The 24,187-nt window shown below is 39.1% G+C and overlaps 2 protein-coding genes across 2 annotated transcripts in view; one reads left to right on the forward strand and one right to left on the reverse strand.

Moving 5' to 3' along the window:
- LOC109427984 (nuclear cap-binding protein subunit 1) overlaps positions 1-24,187 on the reverse strand; it is a 76,703-nt gene that overhangs the window by 32,186 nt on the left and 20,330 nt on the right. The gene's annotated exons all lie outside the window — the stretch shown is intronic.
- LOC109427983 (mucin-17) lies at positions 1,505-23,706 on the forward strand. Its single transcript, XM_062858457.1, has 3 exons — positions 1,505-2,920; positions 18,541-18,794; positions 19,640-23,706. Exons 1-3 carry the CDS (start codon positions 2,873-2,875, stop codon positions 23,304-23,306), a joined length of 3,969 nt encoding a protein of 1,322 aa, XP_062714441.1. The 5' UTR covers positions 1,505-2,872; the 3' UTR covers positions 23,307-23,706.

Raw genomic sequence — 24,187 nt, forward strand, 5'->3', positions numbered from 1 at the left:
CAAGACATAGATGGGGCTAGAGTTCCGATGCATGGATAAATATCAGTACCACCGTTTTGTTTTTTTCAGAATTCAAATAGATTGGGTTTGATTAGGGGCGCTCTTTCACTGGGATTTAAATCTCTGTGATAACGGGACCTTTTAATCGCAATCTATTTCTTGCACCTCTGGGATAACAAAACAGGAACTGTACAGAAATCGATGCTTCATTGCCTCTCAATGACAATGGAGTAAAACGACATGCACTGAATACTAAGGATACGGGTAATGCCACAAAAGATCTAAAAACTGGTCGCAGTGGCTCACCCGAACAGAAAAAAAAAACACCCAAACGATTCTCCCTTATCCAGGAAGGTATAATTAAATAGAATTCCAAAAAATGTACGAAAATTGTTTTTTTTTTTTTATTTGATATGGTATAGAAGTGAGTGTAGGTATGCCAGAACATAGCCCAGATATGCTTCAGATCCCGACTCCGGATAATCGAGTCAGACCTGTAATACGATCTGTATTCAAATTGATGGAGCGGTGGTTTATCTAGTGGGATTAATCAGTTGAAAATCAGAGCAGTGAAACCCAGCACGCTGTGTCCAGAGGGAGTTATTATGAAGGGGGTTTTAAGGGGGGGGGGGATCTAGAGGATGTCAGAGGGTCTCAGGAGGATTCATGTGTTTGGAGGGGGCCAGGAGGGTTTCAAGGGAACCCATGGTTTTTCAGGGTGATACCTGGAGATCTCCAAGATGTTTCAGGGGGATTCAGCGGGTACCAGGAGGTGTCAGGGATGTTTAATGGATCTCAGTGGGATTCAGGATGAAAGTAGGATTCAGAGAGGCTCCATGAGGCTCAGGAGTGCTTCAGGGGTGCTGGTGGGCGATTTATGAAATATCAGGGGGTCCTAGGGGATCTCCACCGGGTTTCAGACGCGCATCAGGGAATTCCAGAGGAGTTTCAAAAGGTCTCAGGCAGTGCTGAATATACATCCGACTTATCTAGATTCAATCACCTACAGCTCATTCCAGAGGCTGAGCCTGAAAATATGATATGTATATTAAAAATTTACGCGACTACATACATCTGTCCTATAAGAAAGCCACAGAAAACCGTTACTAAAGTAATTATAATGTTAATTAATAACTATATTTTGCTTCAAGTGTCAATGTGACCTTGACACGGCACGAAAGCTTCGTCAGATAAACTATTGTTTCATTGTTATTTTTTCTTGAATTTCAAATATTATTTTTGTTAGAATTGTATTAAATCTAGACTAACATTTGAAAAGGGCGGAACAACCATTGGAAATTCTCACTTGTTCCGTCTCTCCTGGGCGTATTTCAATATTTTTATGCAAACTTTTCCCCTTAACAGATAGAGGGGAGTCAGATCTATCTGTTACTGGTAAAAGATTTCATGAATAATGGGGGGTAAGCCTGGGAGGGACGGGAGAAGCAGAAATTCAAAATGGCTGTTCCGCCCTTTTCAAATGTTGGTCTAGAAATAATAAATCGCTAGTTTTAACGAATCAAAAGTGCTATTTTTTGGAAGAGCGAATTCTCTTTAAATGCATGATAAATAGTGCCTTGACGGTATTCAATCAATGAAATGAATGTTACCAAAGTTGTAATTGATAGAAACACTGTGTTTCAAATTAAAAACACATAAATGTTAAAATCGGGCATTGCAACGATTCCGGAAACATGATTCATTGTCGTGAAACACTAGTAAACAAGGGGATAAAACACGCAATAATAATGCGATTTGAATAGACAATGCAAAACAGGGGCAGCTCCAAACAGGGCCCAACCATGTTCTACTACTTTTTTGTTTACTTCCCATCCCATTACACACAAAAGCTACACATCGGTGCAAAGCAGTATCAGGAAGAAGTGCAAACGACTCGTCAGGAGTGAAATTTCAATTTACATGCTACCGATCCGCCACCCCCAAGGTCATACAATCTTTCCTCGATAATGGGAGGATATCCATATCATGTATTAAAGTTCGCACCGTCGTCGTCGGACTGCCCGCGACTTGAACGACCGATCGGAAAAACGACGAACCCTCTTTATGGTCAGTATCGACCGACATGCACCAAGAATCGCATGCTTCAGTTTAGTGCAGCGCGATGTTGCTATTAGCTTATGCATGGGTACAGACTACCGACGAGGAGGTGGTTTATGCTCGCGGTGGCTATGAAGACAACAACGACGACGGACGATGTCGGGGAGGAGGAGCTTCGGGTCTCGCGCACACTGCCGATTACTTGAAGGGGAATCGCCCATGCGGTTACATGATTTAGAAAATGATTTTCGCTATTGTTTTCAGTTGATGAAAAACGCTCGCTCGAAACGGTTTGCAAACGCGGAGATCTCTCGTACATCTTGTTGGAAAAACGCCTCAAGGAGGCAGAAGAACTTTGGAACCTCTTTCGGGAGGAAGCCTGAATTGTGTAGTCACGATGATCCATGAAAAGTGAAAAGGGGAATTTTCTCACGGTGATTATAAGGAATCGTTCAGTGTGGAATAGTTTAAACGGGATCGAAAGTCTCAAGGATATCAATGAAAACATATGGAAATGCATGCTAATGCAATGCAGTGGGAATGATCGCAAATGATGTGAAAGGATATTCGAAAGTGAATCATAGTCGACTTTAGTGTTAAGGCAAAACAAGAAATCAGTTTTAAAAAAAACTAGCAAAGAAGAATATTTTAATGTTTTGTGATTTATTGGATTTCATTTGCCCGTCCAAGTTGACCATAAAGTCGTCCAAGGAAGATCAGCACCACCAGCAGAAGCAGCTGCTCCAGCAGCAAGGGGAGCCAAGGGAAGGACAGAACGAATCCCATCACTGTCAGCAGCCAATCACGAATCGTCATGGATTACATCGGATATACAATGAACATTTGTTTAATTCTTTTCATGGTAAGCTGACCATCAATGGACTGCCATCAGATTTGTTGAATAGCTGTGAAGTGCCTGGTGTGGACAAATCCGTGAAGCATATCATTTGAGCGTTGCGATGGGATTGCTTAGGCAATATTCATCGGACAACATAATGGCTGCAATGGTTTTTGTTTTGAGGGTGTGAACAGAAAATGCGAATCAATTAGTTCAATCCTCAGTGGGACGAATAAAATTTAGTGCCCTATGATATGACTTCTAAAAGGAATAAGGTGCATAAGTAAACCACTATCATTGGTTTCCATAAGGTATAAATTTTGTCGAAATTCTACAAAATCTTTTGAGTACTTAACATCAACTATCGAGGTATTACTGTTGATACAATCTGTAAAGTACGCATCTTGCCTTTAAACAACGGCAAATGTGTACACTGGTAGAAAGATCATACAGGACTAGCTTTGTATAGGTCCGCTTACATTGCTCAATTTATCGCAATGAGAAGACGGGCTCTTTCTATCGCAAAGATGGACAAGGATTACCAGATCTATGATAGAAGTTGTTTAAAGTCATTTAGTTTTGTTTTGTAGTGACTCTTCAGTCTTGACAAAAATAAAACACTATTATTTTATTTTGTCCGACGTTTCGGTCCATTTGGGACCTCCTTTAGGGACTCTGGAAATCTTTATTTTTTAATGCTATTTTTTACATTAAATGATATGTACCTTAATTTTTATCAATAGTTAGAGTATTCTCGTCCATTGGGAATCAATCGCGGTAGAACCTGTAACTGTAGTTTTGGTTCGAATTTCTGTCGGATACAAAAATTGGTGCGTAATTTTTGTTTTCACCCACGGAATTTATCTCAGTGTCATTTAGATCGACCGGTTTTTTTAAATTTTGGTAAAGTTAATGGTAATATAGCCGGCTGGGACGATGGTTACGTATTTATCATATTAATTTTAGCTTATTAATAATTGTTGACAAAACCGTGTTCCGTGTAAAATATTCTAGAAAATGTCATTCATTATGGTGTTATTTCTTCAAATAGTTCTTATAAGTTATCTTCCTGCTAATATAAGTTTTTTTAATTGAATTTCGCCGTCTGTTTTGCCAAATGGCTAAAAGTGATTATGTCGTGTGTTATTGTGTTTGAGAGGCCCCCGCGGAACCTGTTCCAGGTTTTCCGGAGCTCCAACATCAGTTGATACATACTTCAGTCATTTTTTTTTGCCCCATTCTCTCGAAATCATGAAGATTGATACGTCGCACGGCATATTTTGGTTGCAAATCAGAAATGTCCTCAATGACACCCCCATGGAACCTATGCTTGATGTTCCAGGGTGGCCATATTAGTTGATACAGACATCAGCCTATCGTTTCTGACTCAGTCATTCAAAATCATGAAGATGGATATGTCGCATGGCATGCCCAGAAGTACATATCCCCAATGAGGCCCCGCGGAACCTGTCACGGGGATCCGGATAGGTCAACTTATTTAAATCTGGTTATCACAGTTGTATTTCACTGTTCGCAGCAAAAACTTCGCTGAAAATCTATGATTCAAACACAATAACACACGAAATAATCACTCCCCGACCCCAGCACAACCCGGAATATCCCCGGAATGGTTCCGGATATTGCATAGCCACTCGAGTATAATAAACTAGCACCAATTTATGATCGATTGAGGGCGACATAAAAAAATGGATGAAAATTGACGAAATGCCAGTATGTTAGAAACGAGTTGTCAGGGGTTGGGTACGTGAAGGTTAATTTGAACTATTTCGAAATTCATTAAAATGACACACTTTTTGGGCAAATATTGTCCCAAAAAAGTTGATAAACGATTTCCCGTAATAGAATCTGGTAGCATTGACTTTAAAAGCATTGAATATACAGTTGACTCTCTACATCTCGATATTGAAGGGACCATCGAGATAGGGAGAGATTGAATTGAAGAACCAATTTGTAATGCACACTAGATTGAAAAATTGTCCGTAACTAGGAAAAACCGTCAACAAACAATTGTCACTTCGCCTTCCCAGAATGTTTTGCACTAAGAAATGAGATCTAGCAACCTGTAAAAAGGGGCATATCGACATATGGAGAGAAAATCTAGAACAAAATCGAACGAAATCGTATCGAGATAGAGAGATATCGAGATAGGGAGATATCGATATGTTGAAAGGTAAAATGTATGCAGATTGAAGGGACCGACCAAACCATCGAGATAGGGAGAGATATCGAGATGTAGAACATCGACATGTGGAGAGTCGACTGTAATAATATTCCGCAATATTTGTAATGCAATTTTCAAATCAAAGTAATTAAAATTAGTAATAGGGGCCGTCCATATACCACGTGGACAGCTTGGAGGGGGGAGGGGGCTAGCGAAAAGTCCACGCTTGTCCACGGAGAGGGGGGTGGGGGTTCGTCAAATGTCCACGTGGACAACATTGATATATAAATTAGAAAACAAGAATCTACAAACGAAACAAATTATGTCGCATTATTGATGAGATTCTCTTCAACAGTTCTTTTATACATTTTGTTTTATTATACACTAGCTGTCTCGGCAAACGTCGTTCTGCCTGCCTACTGTGTTTTTTTTTTGACATGCAGCTCTGTAGAAAAATGCCCCGGAAAATGGAATTTCAAACTTTCTCGTTTTCGGTGTGTTCCCGGTCGATTTTCACAATTATTTTTTTCGTACGAACACGTCGGAGCCCTGCACGAATAAAACACTGAAAGAATGGCGTAGATCCGTTGGCCCGTTCCCGAGCCTATTCGTGACATACAAACACCATTCCATTTTTATTTATATAGATAGTCTTTTAGTTGTACGTTAATTCTTCAAGGAAAAAAAAACATGGTATTGATTCACAGACTAAATTGTTTTAAATTATCAGAATTTCTAATTACTTAGTTTTCTTCATCGAGGAATATTCTGGAGATTCATAATGGAGTGTAGACCATGCAAATGTTGGTGTTTCAGTCAGAAAATTTTCATTGAAGTTCTGTATGAATTTTTCTAAGTTTCATATAAAATTTTTAAACTACTGGGGATTTTTTTTTATTATCGAACACTTTGGGCCGAAGGGTCTCCGATTTCAATGAAAATTTCATCAGAGCTAGAGGTCGTGGATATATGACCATATATGGAATTCAAAAAAATCATAGTCGACTATTTTTCCGGGAATCACTAGATGAAATTTCACGATTTTTCAAAATTTTGTAAAACAACCCAAACTTCAAAAAATCATATCTCAAAAACTATGCATCGTAGAACAAACTTTTCTTAGTGAAATCGACGCCGAATTACCTCAGCAATCCGATAAAAATACACTGAGAAAAAAGTTTCTCAGAAATTTTTTCACCATAGAGAAAAAACGTCTAGAAATGCTGATAAAAGTACCGTCTGTATCATAGATTATTTTGAACAAAATTTTTCCTAGCGCAAAAATTAATGTTCTTCATTTCGTTCTTTGACGCCAAAATGGAATCTCTTACCGTTTTAGAGATATAGCCAAAAAACCAACGGCCAGTCGCTATATTTTCATAGGAAGCCATCTACAACAGCGGCCGTTCACCTGTTGCAACATGTTTGCTTTGCAACGAGCAAATGACATACGCTAATTGTAACGTAACTTTGACACTAACGTGCATCGAAGTGCACTGACAGCACATATATAGCACTTGAGTGCCTTTTGAATGCATTAAATAGTCATGTTTTGCAATGATCGGGTTTCTAACTAAAATGTGTTTCAATTAACAAGTTAACAATGAGCTAATGCCACCGGTGAGCGTAAAATTACTTAAAGCACTCATGCCCTATATGTTTTCCATTTCAATTTAAGAAAACAAAGAAAACTATTAACGGAGAATGGTTACTACTCAGCAAAATATTTGAAATTATACCTAACGAAAAAAAAAATTGCATACGAAATTATATCTTATTTAACTTAATTTTACATCAAACAATTTCTTGTATGGAATGTTCAACGCAAGCTTCATACTGAGAGCAAGCTGTAAGTTTATAAACTGATGGAAAAATGTGTGCGATACGACGAGGTCCTTTTGTTACAGGTTAAATGATATAACATTTTTAACTGTGTAAGTAACAAAAATGCATAGTTGTGTAGTATTTTTTGATTATAATTCTTTTGCTTCGTTCAGAAATAACGAAAGCATTCTAGAAATTTTCAAAAGATATAGATAGTTAAGGATCCAATATTGACCCATGAAGCTTCGTAAATGCATATGCTGTAAATGAAAATGAGGACGTTAGAGGATTTCTTGAAATTAAACATTTCGACAATGATTTTTCATAAGGGCCTAACTGACTTGATCGATTTCTCTTCGTCAACTCTCTCTTTCGCTAATAACTTGATCAAAACAAACAAAATCATTTTTCTTTTTGTTTCTATAGCAACATGTAGTCGTCTTCTTCGCATTTCAACGAAAAAAACTTAGGAAAACTCAACACACATTCTGTGATAACACAAAGAGAGGATCGATGAAGAGAACTCGAAAATGTCAGTTAGGCCCAAATGAAAAATCAGTGTTGATTTACTTGACATCTTAGAGCATTAAACAATTTTAGACAATATTTTAATCATTCGAACCGTGCACCGATTTATTGGTTGATTCGAATATATTATGGGTAGTAGTATGGGTTTGTCATGCTCGTTCTCAAAACTGATGAAGTCTTTTTGACAACAAATTGTTAGTTAGAAAAAAGTGATGAATTGATTGATCTTACATTTCAGTGTTTTTTTCTATTAATCAATGTCAAAACTTACTTTAACGGTAATGATCGATCCTCCAGCGTACCGTGCTGTCTCAATTGTTGTCAACTCAGTTGCTCTATACAGAGCTCGGTATTAATCTTTGCTAACCATTGCTGAATAATATTATCGTCACTGTTGGAATTGTGTCGCTTCTTAGAACAGGAAAAGCTTGGTTTGAAGCAACAATGTTTTATTAGCACGTTAAGAAGTTGTAGGCATGGTAAACTTTAATTTGTTGCCCGTACTAATTAGTACATGTTTATTTTATTATCTGTATTAACGAGATTTATAGCCATACGCTAGTTCATCTCGGGACCCACACTTTACTTCCCTTCGTATGTCGGGAGTTGGATTCGATCCCAGGTCCTCGGCGTGACAGTCACGAGCTGTATAACCATCACACCAGATCCGCTCCAGAGAGTACATGTTTGTTCCTCTCATCCATGGTATATATCTTTTAAAGTTCCGTTAAATTTTAAATGAGTGTTTTTTCTAAAGCACATTATACAAACACATTATGCATGCTAATTATTAAATATTGAGTGGAAAATGTCTCTTTATGGTGTATAGAAGAATCCACATACCAATGAACATTTAAGCAACAAAAACTCTATAAAAACAAAATAAAGCTTTACATGTGTAAAGAGACCTTATAGTGTAAAGAGACCTGATATCCACTCATCTCTAACGGCATATGATTGATTTGATTGAAAAAAAAAATACGTTGAAATATGCGTTTGCTCGTTGTAAACTTGTTATTTGCAACGCTTTCTAGTTACAAATCCATTAATTTCAAAATTTGATAAGTTGATGCATTTAAAAGGCACTAAAGTGCCATATATGTGCTGTCAGTGCACTCCGATTCACGTTAGTGTCAAAATTACGTTGCAATTAGCGTATGTCATTTGCTCGCCGCAAAGCAAATATGTGAACGGCCGCTGTTGTTGATGGCTTACTATGAAAATATAGCGACTGGCCGTTGGTTTTTTGGCTATATCTCTAAAACGGTAAGAGATTCCGTTTTGGCGTCAAAGAACGAAATGAAGAACATTAATTTTTGCGCTAGGAAAAATTTTGTTCAAAATAATCTATGATACAGACGGTACTTTTATCAGCATTTTTAGAGGTTTTTTCTCTATGGTGAAAAATTTTCTGAGAAACTTTTTTCTCAATGTATTTTTATCGGATTGCTGAGGTAATTCGGCTTCGATTTCACTAAAAAAAGTTTGTTCTACGATGCATAGTTTTTGAGATATGATTTTTTGAAGTTTGGGGTATTTTGGAAAATTTGGGAAAATTGTGAAATTTCATCTAGCGTTTTTCGGGAAAATAGTCCACTATAATTTTTTTGAATTCCAAATTTGATCATATATCCACGACCTCTAGCTCTGGTGAAATTTTCATTGAAATCGGAGACCCTTCGGCCCAAACCTGTTCGGTAATAAAAAAAAATCCCCTACTTTAAAGTTTCAAAAAACATGTAGGGATTTGCAGGCTTATCTCAAAAACTTTTTTTGCAGGTTCCTTTAAAATTTAAGATGTTTCTAATGGATATTGAAGTCTAAACCTCACCAATACAATTTAGTTGCTGTAAATCTTGTTTCTAAGTTTCCAATTCTTGAATCTAAGAAATATAATCTTATCTCAACAAAAATCTAAGATTTAAAATTACCTTATCTCAACAAAACAATCAGACAATCATAGATTGAACAAACATTCTAAAAAACACAGTTTTCAACCAGAGGCTGTACAGACTAAACATTGAACAATCATTAACATTAGACGATAGACATTACACGAAAAACTTCTGTTGGAGCCACCCTAAGGACTGTTCATTAAAGAAAGTGGACATCTGTTTACCAATAGTTTAGAGTTAAAACTAAACAAAAAATTGTGAATTTTTGCTCAGTGTGTAAAAACATTGTTCACTTCGGCAACACATTCAAAGAAAACGAAAAAAGTGAGAAATTTTGAGCGATGGGTTGGATTAGCTTAGCGACTAGCAGATAAATTCTGCACAAATGGTGTTCCAAAAAGTTGTCGTTTTGAGAATTGTGTACTAGTATCACTTCCGGTACCGCAATTTTTCAACGCTGAGCAGGGGACAGATGTGCTGGATGATGTAGGGTACATCAGAACTGAAAAATTTGGAAAAAGTTTTAGGTGTGACAAGCCAATTGTTCATGCGGCTTAAACAGTACTTCGTATTTCACAACAGGAACAATAAACGGTGAAAATAACATAAAGGAATGCATTAAAAACGACTTCTACCCATATATCGAAAACATACGGATCCTCCATTGTTTTGGCCGGATCTGGCATCCGCTCATTACGTTTCTTCTACACTAGAGATGCTCAAGACGGAAAAAGTCGATTTTGTCGAAAAATGGCAAAATCCACAAAACTTCCCTGAACTGCGTTCTGTGAAAAGATACTGGACAATAATAAGGCGGCATCTCAAGAAAGATGGAAGAGAAGCAAGCTCTGTTGATTGCTTCAAGAAAATTTGGTCTGCGGCACAACGAAATATTACGAAGAAAGTTGTGCAGAATCTAATGGGAGGTATCAAGAGGAAAGTCCAAGCGTTCTTCAGAAATGCGAAGTAAATGTTCAAACTTACGTGAATTCGGCCACATGCATGTTGATTGTATTAAATAAAAAATAAACTTATGAATTTGTTCGACAGTTAAGGACAGACTTGTAAGAATCCCAACATGGCCGCCACAATGGCCGACTTTGGCACCTACTCACGATTTCGAGGGCACAAATCTCTTCGTAAACAAAACCAACACACCTGATCTTCTTATTTTAAGCTTATTACAAGTGAGCAAGAACAGAATAATAAACTGCTTTGCTGTGTAACGCTTGCTTCTTGAGATTTGTGCGTTTGAAGTTTTGACGTACTGTTGAAGCGGGATGTCAAGACGTTTGTCCTTAAGTCCAATTTGTTCTCTTCAACTACTCTCATGTACTAAAATTAACGATACCAATTACAACACCCAATGAAGAATTTTAGTTTGACGAATTTTTTTCACAAACTGGAGCAAGAATCGAACCCACACTCTCACAAACATCAAGCTGAATTAAATACAATGATGAAAACTTGTAGGTACTTATTTTGTGCTACTTGTTTGTAATCTATGTAAAGCTATAGAATATTTGTATTTTATAAAGTTTTCAATTATATTCAAGACATGATTTACGAAGACAATAATAAAAAAAAATTCAAAATCACTTTCTCCATTTAATTTAGAAATATGAAAAAAAAAACTTTTTTTCTGATGTCCACGTGGACAATGAGGGAGGGTGTAGGGGTCAATAAAAAGTCCACGCTTGTCCACGGGGAGGGGGAAGGGAGTAAAAAACCATAGATTTTCTGTCCACGTGGTATATAAACGGCCCCAAAGGAGAATCTTATCCTGAATTGAATATTTTGTTATCTCGATTTGAATGGGGGCGAGCTTCCGAATTAATAACTCCTAAACGAGGCATTTCCAACACATGGTGAATCGACAAAGTTTTTTTGTAATAATCAGGGGCTTTAAGTTTTACGTCCTGGAGATTTCGCATCTTCGGCAAAGTTGCTCATTTTGACAAAATAAACAACTCTTTCTTAGACGTCAAAATTTCAACAGCATATAGACCCTTAGTATACTGTTTTGGATTTATTGTAAAATTACATTTCAATAGCCAAAAACCAGTTTTTTGAGCTTATTTTAATGTTTTTACGAGAAACCATGTGAATTCGAAATATTTTCTGATGCAGATGTGTCAAATAATAACTTTCGGACAGAAGTTGGTGGAATATTAACATTAACTCACCTTTGGGGCTGATTAGTGAAAAAAATACCCAGATATTTCGCGTTTCTGAAATGCTCAATGTATGAGTTGCTATGGGAACAGCGAACTTCCCCTTCGATTTTATCCGTACGTGGATTTTGTTAGATACGGTGTTTGGTAAAATTAGGCTTGAAATATACATCAGTATTAGGCAAACATACCGTCAAACTGTGGTAAAGTGTCTTTAATAAATATTAACAATAATAATAATAATAATACCGTCAAATTTTGGAGAGGTATATTTTGGTGTTTTTTTTTAGATATTTGATCTTTTGTAAAAGTATTACTAAAGGTGATGGCAGCGTCTAACTTTTGATCGTGACAGAGAGTTGGTTCCTTCGAGAAAGTTGTTGACAAAATAAACAACTCTTTCATAGAGGTTAAAATTCCACGGCCTGCTGTTTTTGAGGTATTGACAGATGAAAATATACTTCTCAAAAATATGAATAATGCATTCCTTAAAATGCTCCAAATTATTACAAAAAAATTCTTTGTCGAATACACCATGTGGCGAAAATGCTTTCGAAGTAATTAATTTTGCCCGCTAGATTACGATCATGGCCCTTAGTGAGTGTTGGCCTACAGACTGCGCTAGTGATTGCTTTATTTACACTTGGAGGATGAAAAATTCCAAATTTGGGTCCCAAATTCCTGAAGAATTCCGAACATCCTGACTTGAAAGTCCACTGCCTAATGAAAAATAGTTGTAAGAATTAGCAGATACATGTGAGTTTTAGTTGTTTAGCACGAAATTGGCTGTAGGAATTGCTCGAACTGCTGCCGCCAGTAGTTCAAATCTAGATCAAAATTGGTTTAAATTATGATTCCGATAGTTCATTATTGACAAATACAGGTACTCTTCGATATAACGTACAAAAAAATATTTCTCTTTGTACGTTATATCGAAGTATACGTTATATCGAAACAGAGAAAAATTTAATATTTTCCATGCTAATGTTGATGTTTTTGACGTGAAATGAATTCTAAATGATGATTTCGTTGAAATTCACAAAACCACTAATGAAAAACAGGAGTTTTCGTTGTTTGTGCATCGATATAACGTAATTTTGCTGAGATATAACGTACACAATTTTTTTTTTCCAAATTGCGCTAATTTTGGGTAACAAGGCTGATGCTGCAACACAGCATTGATATGAGTGATTTCGTAGTTTATATGATGGTTAATCCTGGGAAAAAATGAAAAGTTCAATGTTGTACGTTACATCGAAGCAAAATGTACGTTATATCGAATTCGCTATATCGAGGGTACGTTATATCGAAGAATACCTGTAATTGAATTGTTCAATGAAATTTAGTGCAAATGTACACTTTTTACCATTTACGAAAGGCTAATACCCGTGGCTTTCATGTACCTGAGACTTTACCGTAGTTAATTATTTCCATGTGAGAGAAAAAATAGATCAAAATTCCAACTTTGAGATGTTGTTACTATGATTGATGAATTAAACTCCAACTAACAATAAGTAATCGGGTAGAGCGGTACCCGCTTGATTTGTGCCGTTGTCCCATCAGCTTTGCACATTTTGATTTCCTCACCTAGATCTTTGGATGAAATGTTTTTGCACTTCGTATACGCAAAATTCAGCAATTCAGTAGTTCCGTGTCTAAATTTTACCTCAACTTTCTTACCTCAGACGTTGTTATCGGATTTTATTCGCTAAGCGAATCGGTAACATGTTGCAGTTATCGAACATCTGCTGTATTTTAGTAAAATCGAAAACTAAGCTGAATCAAACAAAAAATTTGAAAACATGGCAAACATCAAAATGTTTGAAGAAGGCACCAGAAAATCAAAACAAATTCGAAGATTTTCAGAAAATTTCAAGAAGTAAGAGTAGTTTTAGTAAACAACAAAAACTGAGGCACATCCAAGAAAGGTTTTCGGCACTGTAGCACAATTTGACAAGTTGCCTTTTGTTCACAGTATTAGTTGCTTACATATTTGGTGTAGGATTTCTAAACCTGGAAGGCACCCCAATTCGGGCTACAATACAAGACCGTTAATAATTTGATGTCCGTGCTACGGAACGTTTTACGTGGCTTGCTATTGATCAATGAGTAATATAACGTGAGCATTACACTGACCCTATTCGCACAACAGTCCTATGTGAATAGGAAACCCAGTAAACATGGGACTGTTATGCGAATAGGGGCAGTACAAATGTTATTCAGCGATCAGGGATATATTTACAAGTCAAAGTGTAAAACAAATAAGCGCGAGCGGGATTACCATTTTCATTTTCGTTTTCATTTTGCAGCATTTGGTGGGGCAATGAGAGCACAAGCCAGTCCAAAGCCGATGATAAGGAGAGGTAATGGCTGAATAGTCTTTGCTGACCACACAAACGTCATGGGATAGGAAAAGGGTATTTTCGTGTGGGATTGGGGTGTTGGTACAGACTTGACAATATCAATGCTGTTCAGTTACAAAATAATATTAAGGCACAATAGGACGCAATCAGGAAATACTAGATTTGTAGTAATGAGCTGAATTTTTGTATGGTGAGAAGGTAAATTCTCTGTTTCTACAAAGAAATCGTGCAAAAAACGTGGGTATTATGATTCCTTGTCTAATTTGATGCTGTTTGAGCAAATCATTGGAAAACATTTTTGTTGTTTTCTTCATTTCTTGTCTCTTTAACAGCACAGTTTTCCAAAGTTTTACTCAAACAGCTTCAAATTAGACAAGGAATAAGAATATCCTCGCTTTTTGTACCATTTCCTTGCAAAAACGGAGAATTGACCTTCTCACCATACACAAATTCAGCTCATTACCGTAAACCGGGATCAAATTGATCTTCGGATTGAAATTGATCAGTCGTTTTTCATGCAGATAAAGAATTTTTTGAATAGTTTCCTTACAAATATCGATTAGCATCAGATTCCAACAGTACGACACTTGAAAGCAAACAATTAAAAATATGCTTTTTCTAACTGAAAAACGGTTGATCAATTTCGACCCGAAGATCAATTTGACCCCTGTTTACGGTACTTCAATTCTAATACTTCATTGATTGTGCCCTATAGGGCACTGCATTGTTTTGATTTTGTATGGGATTTTGAAGTTTCTTGGCCTTGTTGTTTACAAAATATCTGTAAGAGTGAAAGAGAAAGAGAGAATTTCATGCAGTGCCCTATAGTGAATCGCATACCCTCCAAAACCCAAAAAACAATAATCCACAAAATGCCAAGCATAGAAAAGAAAAGCGCCCCATTGTTTATTTTGTCAATTATAACAAACGGACACTCCTACCCTCTCCGACTCGCCAGTCACCCCGAAAAAATGTCTTTTCAGTTCTGGAAAATATATTATTCCCAATTAAGCCTTTAATCGAAATCGACAAATGTTCGATATACTATTCAGCAGCATGATCAGCATAACTATATCAGATGACTTGAAGATCTGATTATTACAGAACTGTTTTCCATTGCTTATACATTAGGCTGTCCCTAAAAAAATCGATGATCGAAAAGTCAAGGTGCTCAACCTTTGAAAGATACATATACATATTTGAAGCATTTTTATAGAGCATTTCGGTTTCCTAAAAAATCGTTTAGAGGTTTCGCCAGGGCAATTTTTGAAAAATCACCCTTTTTTACTAAAATTCTCAAAAAAAAAAAAATTTTTTTAATATTTTTGTATTTTTTATGAACTTATAGGCAAGGCATTCTTTTTGGTATTGGTTTTAAAATAGAGTATTTTTGTGAACTTTTTTTGTGCTGATAAAAGGTCTATTTATTGAGTATTTTTCATCAAAATTTACTAAAAATATAAATGGACTATTTTTTTATTCAATAATGAAAGTGTTATCTGATAGTACTTTAGCATCATTCCTCTAAGAAAAGATTTAATACATAATATGTAATACATTTATCTGAAAAAAAAATTAAAAATATTTTTTTTTTGAATTTTAATGAAAAAGGGTAATTTTTCAAAAATTGCCCTGGCGGAACCTCTGAACATTTTTTTAGAAAATTGATATGTTTCACAAAAATGCTTCAAATATGCGTATATTTCATTTAAGAGATGAGCACCTTGACTTTTCGAACATCGATTTTTTTTTGGGACAGCCTATTATACATTCAGCTATTCCAAACATTACTGCAAAGCACATCGGCCACATGCCCAAAATCAAAGCTTCCTGGAAGATATAATCCAAGCCCAGGGACAAATAAGCGCGAGCGGGATTATCGGGTCAATATCCTCCATTGCCCTGTTGTTACTAAGGCGGTAAACTCAGAATCTACGGAATAGAAATGTCTCATTGTGTATGTTCACTTGCAGTACATAAGCTAATTGTTTTCAGCCACTTCAGTGCGATAGAAATCGCAATTACCATCTTCAAAATCGCGAGGCAAATTGTTAGATAGGAAGACCAACACGGCGTCTCGTATCACCATAATACAAATGTTCACAAATAATTACAAACGTAACAGTGGAACCACTCCTGGAGTCACGAAGGTCGTAAACATAGGCGTATCGGAGTTTTCTTTTTTCGCACTCATTGACGAACTCGAATAAAAGCTGGACGAAAATGGTGTCCACTCTTACATGCTTCTTTTTCTCGTGTTTTTAGAAGAGTGAGTAAGTAAAAACACAGTTTTTTTCTGTGTTACACAGAGCCTTAAATACTCCTGCTCACTTTTAGTCACATCGAATTGAGTTGCATTTCCATTTCTGCTTCATGTGTTTGGTGGATGGTGTACTCTAGTACCTGTCCATAAGTTAAGTAGAACGAAAATTGACACATTTAACTATGCATCTTGCCCACCTTGCGTCTCATGCCTTGCTGCCATGTATAAATAGAAAGATTTCTTGGAAATTCCGAGAGAAATCAAAGGCAGAATTTCAAATGCAATTTTTGAATAGATTCTTAATTGGGAAAAGGCTTGTAGACGCCTTAGCAAAAATCTAGACAGATTCTTAAAAAAAACATCTGCACACCAAAAATCGATTGAGAGATTCAGCAAAATATTGCCAAGCTGAAGGTTTCAGCAAAAAATTTGCTGAAATCTAGCAAAATTTGCTGATTTGTTCAGTAAACACTGCTGATCATCAGTAACGTTTTGCTGAAATTCAGCAAACTTTGCTGTATGTTCAGCAACAAATTTTGCTGGACCCTTCAGCTCGGCAAAATTCAGCAAAATATTGCTGAAAGAATTTGATGTATGGTAGATCCCTTCAGATGTTCGATGGAAATTTTAGGTAGAATCTTTAGTAAATTCTTAAATTTTTAACAAATATGGATAATATTCTATTAAAATGCCTAAAGCAATCTTCGGAATTCAATGCTAGAACTCCGGATGAGATCCCTGCAGACATTCCTAGTATAATAGCTTACGTAGCTCTTACATGAACACCTACCTGTACGAAAAAATGTAATTTAGTTGGATTCCTGGATAAACATACCAGCAAAATCATTGTTAGAATCGCCGGAAGAAGTTTCGGAAAACTTGTGGAATCATTAGTTACATGAGAGATCGTTAACTTTAGAGAAATTTCTGTTGGAGGCCGTGAAGGAGTTCTTTGTACGATTTCCTTATGTAATCATTTGAAAATGTTGCTATGATTTCCTGCAGAGGTATAATTTGGCATAATGTTACAAGTTTGTTTTCGCAGTTTTGCATTTACTTTTCCCGGCAGTGAACGAGATTAATGCTTCCTGTACGTATGAACAAAAAATCAGAGATCTATATCTTTTGCCTAATTGGAATTTCGTATACAACGGAATAAACATTAAACGTGCTCAAGGTCAATCACGAAACTTATTAAATTTAGAACCAAAACGCAAAGCAAGCTGCTGCGCTGCTGTGAATGAAATTTTCAAACAATACTAATGTTCAAGATTGATTAGCTTCATTCGTGGGTAAACCCCCATGCACTTCCACCATTTACTGGGACAGGAGTGCACGCGATTAAAACAAGATTTCTTGCAAAACTGCTGTTGTCGATCCAAAATTCTATTTATATCAACTAGAAAAAACGACCACCTTCGATTACAATTGATTTAATTACGACAACTATAATTAACAAGTAACTAAATCTTGAAAACCCAACATTGAGTTTTCGGGCCTAATCAGCTGACCATTAGCGGGGACATGACAAACTGTCAGCGTTGAACGATGTCAAGTGCAGCATTGCCAGCTTCCGTTCAGTCACCCACAATTTGTATAGTTAAAGCCATCAGCCAGCCCGCGATTTCGTGAGAACCAACCGTCTGTGAATGGCTTCAGAGAGGTGGCGGGCGATATAAATCGGCGGCAACGGCGACGTGACGATGCCCCTGACACTGCGCACTGAACGACTTGAGGCGCACGGCCCAAAGTATACAGTGACGGACTACATAGAGCATTTCCAGCCCAAAAGACAACACAATTTGGCATTTTTGAATCGATTTAGTTCATGCGCTAGATTTGGTGAATCATTAACTCTTGCATCAACACATAACTATTTTTCCTCATCTAACTTTTTCTTCAATAAAATTATAACTCGAAAACGGAATGTTGGATTCGATGTCTTCGAAGATGTTTCAGGACGCCAATTGGACACTTGAAGGAGTTCCATCATTTGACCATACATGCCTCGCTAATTTGTTGTTTGTTAAGTTGAATAACAAAATAAAATGATATATTGCTGTAGTGAAATAGAAAAACATTGCATTTTGTTAACATGGGTTTGTTTAGTGAATAGATTCTTCAACTTTGATCGTCACTGTGCGGGTTCCATTCAGCAACTGTTGTTTGCTTGGCGGTCTTTGCGACTCGCGTCATAAACATGCTAAAAAAGTTGCTCCCAAAATGCACTCAGCTAGAACTAAGTCCGTGTCGACGGATGCCTGAGCTTGAATATGATTTAATCGCAAACTGTGGCCAAGGGTAAGCTCCGGGAAAGTGACCGATAGTAATCTGCCGGTTCACGCTTACGCATATGCATCCAACTGCCCACCCAATGTATGTATTACTTTTCTCCTCATTTCTGGCATTTTGCAGATTTCCGTTACCGGCAGCCACTGCCAGTACTACAGCAACCGTGATATCATTCTGACGCCACACCAGCTAAAGACCTATCCGGGCAAGATTTTGTACTACCGACCCCACGAGCTGCCGACCGGTCCGGGGGTTTTGGACAATGTCGCTCCTGCACAGCAGGGAACCGGCCCCGCCGTCGCCACCAGTACCGCCGTGCCCTGGGAAGAGGTGCTGAAGGAAACCGTCTTCCTCGCGCTGAATGATAACAAAACGAGGTGAGTGTTTTGGGAAATGGTTTAGATCGGTGGTCTTGCCATCTCTTAATTGAAACCGCGGCGTCAAGGTTTTTGGTAGTCACCATCTCATTACAAAGTATTGTGCGATTAGCACTAAATTGATTTCCGAAAAAACTTCATTGACTTCCGCTGCCTTTCCTATGCGTTAAACGTAACGTCGGAAGTAGTGCGCTGTACAGTAAATCTGGTTTTCTATACAGCGCACTACTTCCGACGTAATATTTAACGCATAGGAAAGGCAGCGGAAGTCAATGAAGTTTTTTCGGAAGTCAATTTAGTGCTAAACGCACAATATCTAGCAAACGAAATCAAATTGATCTTTGCATATAAAACCCCAACGATTTCGTAATTTATATCGCGAAATCTCCAAAACCGCACAATCCTCAACAAGTAGCATACCTTTATTTAGTTGTATTAATGTAGGCAATCCAGACAGAAAAGGTCGCCTGTTTGTTGAATGGAACGGCAACCGTATGTGAATGATGACGATGACCCATTGCGGTCTTCTATGCCACCACATGCAATACTCACCAAAACAAACATTGCAAAGCAGAAAATAATCATGGGGGATCAACCAGCAGAACGAATCAAGTCGTTTGAGCGAAATGATATAACATTTTCATCACAAACGAAAGCATTGCTGACTTGCAACCCATATTGAGTAATATTTTAATTAGAACTTCGATCCATTAAAATCAATGGCCTGAAACGGCGGCGCTCAATTCTGTTCCTGGTACGCCCCATCTTTCGCTTGAGGTAGCACAATGGGGAATGGGAACATCCATTTTACTTTCATGATTACTTACTTTTTCTCGCCCTAACAGCGCCAAATCAGCTGATGGCACGACCACCAAACAACCATTGTACATTGCGCGGCAGCAGAAGGCCATCTACGGGGCGCCCTACATCGGTTCCGTGGACTTGAGCGTGCCTCGATTTGGAGATATTGTGGAACTTTCCCGCGGCAGACTGGAGCAGGAACACGACGAATCGTATTTATTCGTGCAGGATGATGCCGATAAACCACAGTTCGACAGTGGACGCAACGTGAGTGCCTACTGGAAAGTAGAACGGATTCGACACCGCGACGAACAGCGAGGACATCGGTATGAATTGAAGTTTACAGTGACGCCGGTTCGCGATTTGCAGTTGGACGAAAACGCAGTTGTCAACAAGAGTTTCATCGTACGTGATGAAGATTATCCCAGATATTTTGGATTGGCATCGCCGAATGCGATTCCCGTGATGAAGAAGAATGATCAATATTTTGAACGTGCTGTGTTCGATCCACTTTTTCCTCCATATCATTCGTCATATCAGAGTAACAGATACACCCGACCAACTCCAACGACTATGACTTTGGGAGAGTTTTTGATACAATCTCTTTTATCTGGCGGAGAAACAACTATCAAGTCGCAAACTCATCCGCACTACGGATCCAACGGTTATCGGTTCGGGTCATCTTACAACAGAGTCAAGTTTCCGGATGCGTACACTACGTCCAGCCAAACGGCTCCCAAGTACTACCATCATATCCATTTCCAACGGCCATCGATTGCCCCATTGGCTCCGACAGCCCCTCCAATGCCACCGATGATCAAGGAAGTTCAAACAGCCTCCAGCAACCTTCAGCAGGATTATGCTAAGCTGATAGACTTCCGTGGAGGAATTGATAATATGGACTTGAGACCGAGCGCCGACAATAACCTTCCGGTTCAACAACCTCAACCAATGATTCAAACCCCCAGATATCCTCCAATAATGGTACCAGTGCAACCAGCTCACATCCATCACTATCACCACCACCAACAAGCAATGCAGCAGCAAGCAATGCCTCAACAACCACAACCTCAACCGCAACAGCCTCTAATTCTTAGTCAACCACCAAACAATAATCCACCTCCTCTACAGCCTCTTCCTCAAAATCTTGTCCAATCGATCCCAGTTTTCAACCCACAAGGACAGGTTATGTTGAATCACATCCCAATTGCTCCTAGTCATATGATTCAGGTGGCAGCCCCACAAGGGCCCGTTGCCATTCCTGTACACTTCCAGTTAATACCGTCGCAGGGTCAAGTGTACGCTCCACAACAACCCGGGGTGAACGCTATACCAATTCGAATTATGCAGCAAGCTCCGGTCCACGTCTATCCGGTCAATCCTTACATGGTACCACAGAATCATCCAGCACCAATCCATCCAAACCACCCAGATTACACCACAACCAGACACCCCAATCAAAGCATCCACTACCCTCACCACCCGAATAGCATTCCCACCACGCTCAAATTCCCCAACTACAAATATACTCCACAACCTTCGACCAGCCCCTATGCTAGTCCAACTGTCGCAAACTATCGCTACTCGTCCTTACCAACGATCCAAGCCTCACCTGCCGGTCAACGTGAACGATTCACCGCTTCCAGCTTTCGGCCCATATCCAGCACTCCCATTTCACCACACCACAAGCTGGAACCGGAAACTGCCGGCAGCTCTCCGATTGATTCCTCATCACCGAAGTTCCAATCATTTGGATTAGAAAATGCAGTCACTCCAAAGACAACCACGGTTGTTCCCATCGCAACGGCCGCGGATCAGGGCTTCACTCCGTCTGTAAGTCTTACTTCACCGGTTCACAGTGGATTCTTTAGCAACTTCCTTGACGAAAAAGGAACTGTCAGCGAAAGCGGAAAACTCTACTCTGAACCAGATCCACTGTACCATAATAGCATTGGAACAACTCCCATTTCCTTTACCACGCCTATCTCTCCAGTATCCCCTTCGGGAGCCTACACCCACACTTCCGGACCAAACTTCACTCCAAAATTCACCTTGAATCCATCGTCCTACAAAGGAGTCCCGTCTCCAACTATTGGTCCTCCCCAAATAGAAACTCCAATCTCATCTACCTTGAAGAGTTACCACTACTTGCCTCATCACGATAACTACGATTTCGTTCCATCCAGGGTAGTAGAGCTAGCACACGTCAAGAAGATTCCTAAGAAATCTGGAGGTAAACGAAAAACCCAAGGCCAGCCAGGAAACCAAGCGAACCATCATCACGTAACTGTAACCAGCCATAAGCCACTGAAGTTCAGTGAAGCACCAGACTATGCCACACGGCGTCCAGAATCTCAACTGAGTGTTCAGCTGCCTCCACCGGAAAAGGATTTCAATACCTTCTATGGAACAGCTAAACAAAATGCCAAAGTTCAGAAACCCAAGAACTTCGTTACACAGCCATACTCGAGCTCAACAACTCCCTTCCCAACGTCACTAACCACTCCAGCATCCTCATCATCCGCCAGCACAACTCCAACTCCTATAACTACCACTCCTAGTGGGTCCACCACAGCCACAACAGAAAAAACATTCACTCAGTTCCAACCGTTCTTCAAAAATAAGAACGAGAAATCCGACGACATCATAACCACTATGCGACCCCGTCTGGTTATCAAAACCGTCTACAAACCATACCCCAGCTCAAGCTCTACAAACTCTGCCAGCGGAGGCTCAACTGAAAAGCCAGTTCTCAAATGGATCCCTAAACGTCCACGAAACAAGGGAAACACCAGCGCTGAACCCTCTTCCAGTTCCACATCGTCATCAGCCAGTATTGAACAAGTTTCTGCCTCTTCTGAACATTCGACCGTTGAACCAGTCCTTGCCAACAAATCTTCGACTTCCAGTGGAACCGCACGCTCAAGTCTCGAAAACCAAATGAACCGACTGCGGGCGTCTCGAGGCCGCTCCCGCTACACACACCGCCGCGTCACCACTCCTGGTACCCCCTCCGCTTCTCAACACCCCATCGCCAAAGTGCAACGTATACGGACAAGCACCGCAACGTCCACCTCCACCTCCACCATAAAACCCATCTCCGGAGTCACCTCGTCCACCTTCGACAGCAATCGACTATCCGACAATCGCCCACCAACCGAGACCGAAGTTCACCAAGCTGAAGACGCTGCTGTCGCTCCACTTAGCCTCAAGAACGCTAGCAACGAAAAATCCAAACGTGACACCGCCACCGAAGAAAACGAAATCCTCGTTGCCGAGCCGCTGACTTCCAAGCTGTCCAACTCGAAAGAAAACAACTATGAGATGGTCAAGGCCGAAATCAACCCAATCCAGACGAACGCCACCAACATCCTGCTGTTCGAAGCCAGCGATGCCAGCATCGGACCGACGGGATCCTCCCTGCCGACCATCAACGAGTTGACCATGTCGATCATCAACCACGCACGGGCGATCGCCAACCAAACGATCAAACCGGAAGACATCCATGACAAAACGCTCCAATCGAACGAAATCAACCACAAGGAGGAAGAAACGACGATTCCGATGAGTGCGACAACGATGGTCGCCAGCACGAACGAACCGGTGCCCGAGAGCGAACAGACGGAAACAACGGACAGCGGAGACAGCAACGACGGAACCGATTCGACCGGAAGCAGTAGGAGCGAAACGACTGTTAGTGTAGATAATTAGAACGGGGACGATTGCGAGTGAGTGTGTGTGATCTAGTAAAAGCGAACGAACGAAAGATATTAGATAAAGTATAAGCAAGTGACACCAAATAAGTTCTGATAAGTAATTTATAACTATTTATACCTAAATAAAGTACTGAACGAGACCATAAGTGGATTGAAAAAAAAACATAATGGAAACAAACAAAGAACTGAGAGAACCGCTGAAATAAAACCGATTTACAGATGCGACGCGATTCCCATAAGTGGAACAAACAGCGACCAGCTTTTAAAATGAAGAAATTTGCATTCTAACAACTAAGGTTTGCAACAAACAGTAAATAAGAGCTGCTGAAACATCAATGGAAAGCAAATTAGTTATTTTGTTTATGTCAAAATAAAACAGTAATTTATGATTTCTAGTCGGTTTTGGGTCGTATGACAAGTGGTTTTATTTAGATGACCAGCCTTTTGGAACTTGTAGAGAAATTATTTTGAAAGAAAAAACATCCACCCTAAAAAGAGTATCGACGATTGTGTAAGAAATCAGAGATATTAGGCTTGTTGTTGATTGAACCTATCGTTTGTTTGTGGGGCGGACCTGGTGTGATGGTTAGAACACTTGACTATCACGCCGAGGACCTGGGATCGAATCCCACTCCCGACAAACTCGCAAAATGTGGGTTCTTCCTTCGGAAGGGAAGTAAAGCGTGGGTCCCGAGATGAACTAGCCTACCCAACTAACATTTTCAGCGCTATACTGCCCCCACTCGCATAACTGTCCCATTTGACTTTTCATCACTTTTGAGTTAACGTTATGAATAGTCATCATTTTCGATGTACTTCCAAAAACAATAATAAAAATTATGAATTTTTATGTCAATATGTGAAAAAAATACCAAG

This window comes from Aedes albopictus, chromosome 3 (assembly GCF_035046485.1).
Source record: "Aedes albopictus strain Foshan chromosome 3, AalbF5, whole genome shotgun sequence".
NCBI classification, from domain to species: domain Eukaryota; kingdom Metazoa; phylum Arthropoda; class Insecta; order Diptera; family Culicidae; genus Aedes; species Aedes albopictus.